A 10,250-nucleotide genomic window follows, 5' to 3' on the forward strand; every position below is an offset into this window, starting at 1 on the left:
CGGGCTGCTTGGGGAAGTCTCTGGCTGCCCTGTCCTGGTCCCTGAAGCTGCTTTTGGGCTGGAGCATACCACGCTGGCTCCGGGACTTGGAGCTTGTTCTGATCAGAAAGGCTCTCACTAGGGGGCCTGCTCTGAGAACCTGGAGAAGCTGGCTGTGTGGAAGGGGCCTAGCGTCGGAGTGCGCAGGTCTGTCTGTGGAAGACTCTAGCTGCCCTGCCCGGCTCCGATAAGCCACCTCTATCTGGGCCTGCCACCCGGGCTGAGCTTTACCCAGTGGGCAGACTCACCCGTGGCTCTATTTCAGTCCAAGTCTCTCAATGCCTCCCCTTCTTGACTCCTGGGTTCTGGAGTGACTGTGGATGCAGTCCCCCTCTAGTCCGCCATCTTGGATCGCCCCGTGGAAAGAGCCTGCGGCTGGAGGGCCTGGCTGCCTGGAGATGTCTCTGGCTGCCCTGCCCTGATCTCAGAGGCTGCTTGCGGATCAAAGCTCTCCGGTGGCTCCGGGATTTGTGGCTGGCTCTGTGTAGAAAGGCTCTCACTGGGCGGTCTGCTCCGAGAAGTTAGCCTTGAAAGGCGCCTCCCACCACAGGGGGCCGGGCTGCTTGGGGAAGTCTCTGGCTGCCCTGTCCTGGTCCCTGAAGCCGCTTGCGGGCCAGAGCACGCCGTGCTGGCCAGGATGCTCTTTTTATATAACCACTTTAAGATGCTTTGCAGAAGTAAGAGAGGTGGTACAAGCATTCACATTTTGAAAATACCACAATTCTAAAGAGTTGTGTGACCTTAAACAAGTAAACAAACCTACCCAGCCTCCATTTCCTAATCTGTAAAAAGGGATAGTACCCTCTCATTATTGTCCCTTTTCCCTACACCCCACTGCCCTCTTCCTCCATGCACGCAGCTGAGGTACTGGTGTTTCACACACAGGATGTTTATGCAGAAGGAAGGAACTTTACATGAGCAGAACAGGTTTTGCTCTCATAGGAAAAAAGACTGTAGGTGAATTTTTCTGTGAACTTTAAGCTTCAAAACAAATCATCTCTGTTTCTATAAAGCCTCTGACTTGGATGGCAATGAGACTGGTCCTCTGAGAGAATGTGAACGGAACAATTTAGTCTTCAGATTTTAAAACTTTGCTGTTTATTTTCATTCAAGACAGTAAAAGGCTAATAGAGCAAGAGGTATATAGAAGGTAATTATCAAATTGTCTTTAAAAGTTAAAAATTAAGTGGATTTGTAATTAAAAATCAAGGAAACTAAAAATTACTGATGCTTTAAATAGAAATGTAAAGCATTTAAGAGATCATTTCATGAAGGGATCACCAGACCACTCATGATATTTTGCCTGTGGGGTTTCAAATAATCTTAATGCTGGCTTTTTAATTGACAGACCAAAGCAAAATTTCATTAAAAAAGAAAAAATGTGGCTTTATGAGACAGCTAGTTAATTCATAAGGTTTCCATACTTTTCCAGGGATGGCAGTTAAGAAACCTAAAATAGGGATGAACATAGAAACTTAAGATGCGCTGACCTCATTACACAACCTCCTTGTAAAGTTTCTGAAACTTTCAAATGCATCTAGTCCCTACCTTGTCGCTTCCCGTTTGACATTTCCTACCATAGAACTCTGTGTCTGCAGAGGTTCTGAAGGATAAGACAGGTCCAGCTGGCCTTTTCCAGCATACCCTTTCCCCCACTTTTTCTCTGCATATCTTATCACAGAGAATCAGACAGAGGGGCCTCAGCTTCCTAGCTTCTTCTACTAAGTAAACATAAACCATTAATTCTGGAGAGAAAATCATGGACTCTTGTCTTATAGAAGAAGAATCTGGGGCCCAGAATTCAGCCACTAATCGGTAGAGCACTGGAAAGAAACTCAGTTTTCAGGGTTCCTGTTCAACATCTGCTTCACTTCTCATCTTATTCACTGACTCTGCTCCCTGATACTAATACTAAACTGTGCCAAGAAGGGAGGGATACCATGAAGCGATAAGAGAACCACATACATAGACAAGGCAAAACCAGGAGGAAGCATGAGAAAAATAGCAATAATGATGACAAAACGAGTAAGAAAATAATAATGTGACCCAGCTTCTGTTGCTCACTTGCCTCAGATGTAATTTCTACCCAGGCAGCCTGTGCAGACCTTAGAAACCCAGAAGAGGAGTCAGCCAAACTGGAATGCTAAGGAAAAAAAATGTTTGCAAGATTTTTCTTTTGGGACTTGGGTGCTTACCTCTAAGCACCTTATCACCAAGTGTTAACTGTCATCTCCATGTTTCACATATGTCTGTCAGGTCTCTCCAGGAAACTCTTGAGGGTTGTTGAAGTGCGCCTGGCACAGATCTGGGAACACAGATGTTGATGTGTGTTTTATTGTGACACTTCATTGCTCCATCTGCTACTATGGCTATTTCAAGTTCAAAATAAATCTGAAGGTGTCCTGTAATCAGTGTGGACATAAAAGTGCATGAAAGAAGGTTATGTAGTCTCAAAAAATTAATTCTCTTTTTGAAAATAATCCCAAGCATGTCCAAGGAGGATTGGTGAATGATCTTACCTTGGATATGTTTTGTTACTTTGGTTCTTAAACCGATTTTTCAGAACCCTGTGGTCAGAAAACTGATTCACTTGCACCAACTCACCCTAAGAAAACAGAATTTCATTTAATTCACAAAGTCCCAAGAAAAAGGAATCAAAGAAATACAAAGAGTGTGCTATTCTAGTGTTTAATGGTCTAAAACTTGGAAAACTTGGCTCAAGATTGCTCCTCAGCAAATTTTGGGTTTCTGTGTGGGCTACACTCCATTCAGGCTCAAGTGGGGCTAATACCTTTATTTCTCCCAGAGAAGGTCAGTTGTAAGGATTCTTAGGCAGGTCCCTTGAATTTCTCAAAAGAATATTCCTGAAAATTTTGATATTCAGCATTTGACTTAGAAAACTAGCTTTGCAAATTATTCTGTGCTGGCCATATTACCAGTAGCTCTGCTGGGAATGACTGTAAAATCCATTCTAAGCCCAGGTGAGTGTCTTCTCCTATCATTTAATCAAACAGGGGAGAATTTAGCAAAATGATACTAAAATTCTGTCCCAAATGACAGTGAATAAATCTTAAAAAAAGGCTGCCCAGGAATGGAAGTATGGGAAGCAAGATTAACACCCACAAAAAGGACCAGTGTGCATAAAAGACCCCACCTGAGGGTCTACTCATTCATGAAGGGACCCATGGATTCACCAAGGGACCCATGGTTGGACTCAGAATCTGCTCCACCCATAAAATGCACTCACACATGCTGATGCTCCCCGCTAGACTCACCAGGTGCCATCAGGGCTGCCACCAAGTGCAACTCCAGCACTTACCGACTTTCTCACATGGAGGGTTCCAAGGGAACACAATAGGGTCAGCCTGCCCTAAGACCCACGTAAAGAAGAGTTGAGGGAAATGTTTGCTGGACTAAGAAGCCTAAAACATTTAAGGTGTGTGGTAAGGAAAATTGAGATCAGAGAATTGAACTCCCTGCAGTTTTCTAGCTTCCTCCATCTGGGGAGTTTCTGTGAAGAGCAAAAGTCAATTTCCCAGTTGCTTCATTCAGAGGTTAAGGAACCTGTCTCTCTAATTAACCCAATTATAAAGCTGAGACTTCTGCATGCTCTCATTATTGGCCCCCTCCTCTTCTCAAGTAAGTGGCAGAAGAGAATCCAACATTGCATCACCCATAGGTCCCTGTCACAGACATCCTCAAGGGGCTCTTGGTGGCTTCTCTGCCCTCCCGCCTTATTGGACCAGTAATGTCAGTGAGTTCCAGTAAGATTCTAACTGTGGTTAGACCACAGTTACTTTGGACATGTCCGAATGTAAGAATTCCACACATGCAATGACCTTCTAGTCCATCTTGTCTACCTCATTTACTTTAAAGACCAAAGAGGAACACCGACATGTATGCTGGTAGCTGGCGAAACCGGCCCCCTCCTAATTCCTATCATCAGGGTCTTCCAATTGCTCATCTTAAAATTATAAGCATGCTGCCACAAGTTCTCAGCACATGGTTTCTTGTGCAGGGATTTCCAAAAGATTAGAGTCCCCTAACTGCTAGCAACAAAAAAGATTATTCCATCTTTTGACTATTCCAACCTGTTCTGCATAGCCCTTCTGCTTCTCTAAAGTTGTGTGTCTTTGGTTAAGTGAAGGAGGAAATGATGCACAGGTTTAGCATCTTGCTCCCATTCATACCCCACCTCACTATTTAAAGAAATCTGTTAAATCCTTATGTATATTATTTTCACAAACCTCTAATTTATTAATTTCAAACTAAACAGCATTGACTTCTATCACAGTCACATCCTTTCCCAAATTCTCACTAAAACACCTCTAGAAGAGAAAACAACATTGAAAAATTCACACTATTAAAAACATATGGTTCTGGGCACAGTGGCATGTGCTTGTAATCCCAGTGACTGGGGAGACTGAGGCAGGAGGATGGAGAGTTCAAAGCCAGTCCCAGCAAAATCAAGGTGCTAAGCAACTCTTTGAGACCCTGTCTCTAATAAAATATAAAATAAGGCTGGGGATGTGACTCAGTGTTTCAGTGTCCCTGAATTCAATTGCTGGCATGCCCCCACCCAAAAAAACCAACAAAAACAAGTGGAAAGGACTTTTAAAAGTTAATAAAGGTGGGATGGAATGAAGAATCAGAACCCATGGCCCATGCATGCATTTAATAAGATCTTTCATTCTGCCTCTTATCTCACCACACACACACACACACACACACACACACACACATGCACACTATTGAATACTTAATAGAGACCAATTACTCTGCTAAACATTTTGCATAAAATTTTGCGTAATCTTCAAAGGATTCCATGAAACGATTACTAGTATTGCCCCATTGTATAGATAAAGAAACTGAAGTATAAATTTAGAATAAACTATTGAAGGTCACATACACCAAGTGACAAAGTTATAATTTAGAAGTAGGGAGTCTGATTCCAGAGCCTATGTTCTAAACCTCTAATGACAGGTGACAAGTCCTTACTTATTTTTGAACAGCCAGTGATTTTGCAAACAAAATGAAATAAGGTTCAAATTTTTCTTCTTTTGCATGTGGATATCCAGTTTTCTCAACAGCATTTATTGAAGAGATTATGCTTTTCCATTCTGTTCTCTTGGCAATTTTGTTAAAGGAGGCTAATTTCACCAAATATGCCTGGATTTGCTTCTGGGATCCCAATTCTGTTCCATCAGTCTATATGTTAATTTATCCCAATACAATGGTTTGGTTACTATAATTTTGTGATATGTTTTGAATTCAGAACATGTGAAGCAGCCAACTCTGAAATATCCACATTAATGCAGCTTCATGTATAGCAATGTATCCCACAGATTACCTGCATATGTTTAAATTAGGATTATTTGCTTATAAGGTTATTTGAAAATAATCCAAATATCCATTTAGATTCAACACATAATGGTACGTCCAGTCGATGAATACTAGGAAAGTATAAGAAAGGAATGGGGAAGTTTTCCTTGTATTAAAATACAAAAACCTCCAGTATGCATTAAACAAGAAAGCAAGTTTTATATTCATTCATAGTATGTTGCTTTAAAGGTGAGGGTAAATGAGAAACTACATATTATATATGAATCTGCTTTAAAATCTCTGAAATAATATAGGAAATTCAGTAAAGAAAAGTAGGAAAAAGAAAGGAAGAATAGGGGAACAAATAGAAAGCAACTTTTTATTTGTGTACCTTTTCATTTTATTTTTAAACTTTCTGAGTATGTTATTTTTCCACTAATTAAATTAAAACTTTAAGTAATTTTAAATAAAAATATGAATTTAACAGATGGCATAAGATAATATAAATGTGAAAATAATGCAATAATTCAATACAAAAAAATGATCAATTTTACTTCATAAAAACAAAGTTTATAAACTCTGAAATCTTGGTAAATAAGATTCAAAACAAAGTAAACATGAGAATATCCACCTTCACAAAAATATCAAAGAAATGCAAATCACACAATAAGATTTCTCTCTCATTTGAAAAATATTTTAATCTTTTACTGTAATTTCCCATACTAAAAAAAAATTGAAAACCAAAAAAATAGCTATTTTCCCTTAATCCAAATTTCCCAAATATTAGTATTTTTCCATATCTTAATTATCATTCATTTCTTTTTTAAATATTTTTTGTCCTAATTAGTTGTACATAACAGTAGAATGCATTTATACATTTTGATAGGTCATACATAAATGGAGTAAAATCTCTCATTTTTCTGATTATACATATTATAGGATCACATCAGTAAAAATTAAAAGATAAACAGACAAAGAGATGGATAGAATTTTTCTATATAAAATGGAAAAAGAAGTAGGTCAGAGAACACAAATTTTTAATCATCATTAGTCTATCAGTCTAATGTACAGCAATGAGAACTATATCTAACAATGCTGTATATTGAAAAGTGACTTAAAGAATAGACTTTAGATACACTTGCCACACACACAAAAAAACTGCTAACTATGGAAAGAGATGGATATATTAATTGACTTCACTATACATGAAACATTTCACTATCGATGTCTAAATTGCTTGTATTCAGCATGTATTCTTCTTAAATATATGCAATAAAAACACTATTTTCCTAAAATTTGAAAAATTGCCAACATGATGCCCTTTTATTTCTAGATAATAGACGAACAATTTCAAAAGTCAAAGACATTCCCTGATATAAACAAGGAATGATTTCCAAATTCAGCAAACATGTGCAGTTATATTATCCCATCTATAGTTTTTCCCACTTATGTCCTTTATCTAATATGGGATCCAATCCAGGATCCCATGTTGCTTTCAATTGTCATCAGTATTAATCTCCCACCATTCTTCCTTCTTTGTCTTCACACGTTTCAAACGTGAAAGGCAGTAATTTTTCAGAATATTCTTCAATTCAGGTTTCCTTAATGCTTTTTTCCTGATTGCACTCAGGAATACCACAGTAATGGTGCTGTGTGCCTCATCAGTACACTGGATCAGGAGGCACGTGACATCAATTTGTGTCATTCCTGCTGACATTAACCTTGGGAAGTGATGAGAATAGACTATGACATTATATTTTCCCATCTTTAATTAATTACTATCTTGGGGAGAGATACTTGAAGCTTATGTACAACATGATTTCTCAATAAACAAATAATGAATGGCAGAGCTGCATTCTGTTAACAAAACTTTCAGAACATACATGATTCACCTTAACACTCTGCACCAAAGCTCTTTATGATCTAAAACACAGTAAATTTACTATAGGAAGCAAGTCTAAAAGAAAATCAGAAGTATAGGCGAATATGTCTACTCAAGAATATTTACCACAGTGTCATGGAATGTAGTTAAAAAAAAATAGAAGCATTCTAAACTGGCTAGTTATAATTTTGGTACATCCATAAGGAAATATTTTGCACACAATTAATGTGAAAGTTTTAAAGTTGGACAAGAGATAAAACACCACTAACACACCCAGATAACTTTCCTTCTACCTATTAAGCCCCATCTGTTTGGACTCAGCATCATTCCAAACCCAAGGAGCAGTACCAAGGCTCAGCCTCTATTTCTCATCTGGTTTCACCATCCTGATCCACAGTCTCTTCATGGCCTTCTTCACTTCAGCATTTCTCAGGGAGTAGATGACAGGGTTGAGGAGTGGGGTTATCACTGTGTAGAACACAGCTACCATCTTGTCTGCAGGAAGAGTGGTGGATGGTCTCAGATAAATGAAGACACAGGGTGCAAAAAATAAGACAACCACGGTGATGTGGGACCCACAGGTGGAAAGGGCTTTGCGTCTTCCCTCAGAGCTCTGAGTCCTCAGATGACGCAAGATGACCACATAGGACACCAAGAGGACCACAAAGCTGATCACAGACAGAGTTCCCCCATTAGCTACAATCAGCAGACCAATGAAGAAGGTGTCTGAGCAGGCCAGTTGGATCACGGGAAGCACATCACAGAAATAGTGATCGATCACATTGGGGCCACAGAAGGGCAGTTGGAAGATGAGGAGGATCTGGGCCAAGGAATGCACAAAGCCTCCCACCCATGCCATTCCCACCAGGACCATACACACCTGCTGGTTCATGATGGTGGTATAGTTGAGGGGCTTGCAGATGGCCACATAGCGGTCATAGGCCATCATTGTGAGTACAAACATTTCAATGGCCCCAAAGAAGTGCATGAAGAAAAGCTGTGTCATGCAGCCCCACCAAGATATGGTTTTCCTTTCAGCCAGTTGATCTGATATGAGTTTGGGAGCTATAGTAGAGGAGTAGCAGATCTCCACGAAGGACAGGTGGCTGAGGAAGAAGTACATGGGGGATTCCAGACTTCTGCTGGTCATGACAGTGAGCACAATGAGGAAGTTCCCCAGCATGATCGCCATATACAAGAGCAGAAAAATCATAAAGCAAACTCTCTGCACCTCCTGACTGGGAGACAGTCCCAGGAAGATGAATTCAGTCACGTTGTATGTATTAGCCATGAGGTCACCACCAAGAGGCAGCTATTTGGGTGGTGTGACCTGAAATGATACAAAATACTTCATGAACTGGGTGAGTTACATTGAGACACTTGCCTGTCTGAATTGCTTGTGAGCTAGATTGAAAGATAAATCTCCTTTGTAGAACACAAAAGATCATTCCAAGAATGGAGACAGCAACTGTAAATGCATCATGTGTCACTGGAGTGAGGGGAAAATAACAACAACAAAAATCTAAATCTGTTAAGAGAGGCTAGTACCTGTATATGAAGAACTAGTGTGGATTTAAGAGTTTATCCTGAAAAAAAAAAAAAAAAAACAAGCGAGTCATCAAGAATGTTTCTCAGCTGGATAGTAAAATCATTTTGTATCCAGAGGTTGGACTAATGGAAACAGAACAGAGGAAGGGTGTTCTTAAAAAAAATAAATAAATAAGACAGTAAATACCCTCATTAGACAATTTGGGGCAGAGGACAATCTGTCCATGTAACATAACTTCCTGTAATCTTCAAATGTTTTACATAATCATGCATCTGCAACTTTATCAAACTGCTCTTTTCTTGGTTTCTTTCCTAATATTGGAAATTTTCCAAAACAGTGTTCCCAGCCTGTCCACATGCCCTTCAGAGGCTTCAGAAGAGATGTCCTTTGGTGTACCTCCCTGGACCTAGTACCCACAAAAGGACCACAAAACTTTGTCTGAGTTCTTATTTCTGCCTTTCCTCCTCATTCTTATCCTTTGTACTTGGCCACTGTGTCCTTTTTGCCTCCTCAACATACATTCAATCAATGGACAGTTTTCCTCTTTAAAGACATTTTCATTTTCTCCAATTACATGGGTTCACTATCAACAAATTTCTCACAGCCCTCCAACAAAACCTACTCATTCTATGCCTCATCCTTCTCTACATCCTGGTCTTTCCACAACTTGTCATCCACAAGACTGCCCACTGACTGATTTGAAGACTGACCTGCTCCATGCTGGACTTTGTCTGAGCTAACTGAGGTCAGTGTGGCCTCATACAGTAAGTCTCCAGAGCACCCGAGCCTCGGAGCAAGACAACATGCACTCGGGTCACAAAGCTTCCTTTCTTCACTGATGGAGAATAAGGTGGTTGAAGACCACCAAGAGCCAGAGGGAGCTCACTGAGAGAACTTACAATTACAGAAACAGAGAAGGCAAAGTCCATACCCAAAGTCTTAGATCACTGGGCAATTCTGCCAAGACACTCATGGAAGAAAGCAGTGCTAACAGTCTGGACTCCTGGGTTCACATTCAGAGTTTTGTAGATAGTAACTATGTGATATATAGAAAATTCTCTTTGCTATTGTGTTTGTTTCTGGTACATGTTAATAAGCATGCTATCACTGACCTTTATACTCTTTTTTATTTTTTTGAGACAGGCTCTCCTTAGTTGCTCATGTTAGCCTCAAACTTGTGATGTTCCTGACTCAATACTCCTAAATAACAGATTACACACTTGTACCACTGATCCCAGCTACAAACTTGTTCAAGTCTCTGACTGTGGGTTCAAATGAGCATGCAGATCATACCTACCTCACAGGTCAGTGCCATGAAAACCACTTCCACCAACAAATTAGGTTGCCATCCTCTGTACTGCCCTGGATTCCTCTAATATACCAGAAATTCATGTCCCAAGATCACAAGCTCTCAAAACCAGTGGCCCCTTTTACTCAGGATGTTTCAGAATCACACTG

The 10,250-nt window shown here is 40.0% G+C and overlaps 1 protein-coding gene across 1 annotated transcript; it reads right to left on the reverse strand.

The window, feature by feature from the left end:
• Positions 1–7,604: 7,604 nt before the first annotated feature.
• On the reverse strand, positions 7,605–8,534 carry LOC124959890 (olfactory receptor 4X2-like). Its single transcript, XM_047518352.1, has one exon. It carries the CDS (start codon positions 8,532–8,534, stop codon positions 7,605–7,607), a length of 930 nt encoding a protein of 309 aa, XP_047374308.1.
• Between the last annotated feature and the right edge of the window lie 1,716 nt (positions 8,535–10,250).

This window comes from Sciurus carolinensis, chromosome 11 (genome assembly GCF_902686445.1).
Source record: "Sciurus carolinensis chromosome 11, mSciCar1.2, whole genome shotgun sequence".
NCBI classification, from domain to species: Eukaryota; Metazoa; Chordata; class Mammalia; order Rodentia; family Sciuridae; genus Sciurus; species Sciurus carolinensis.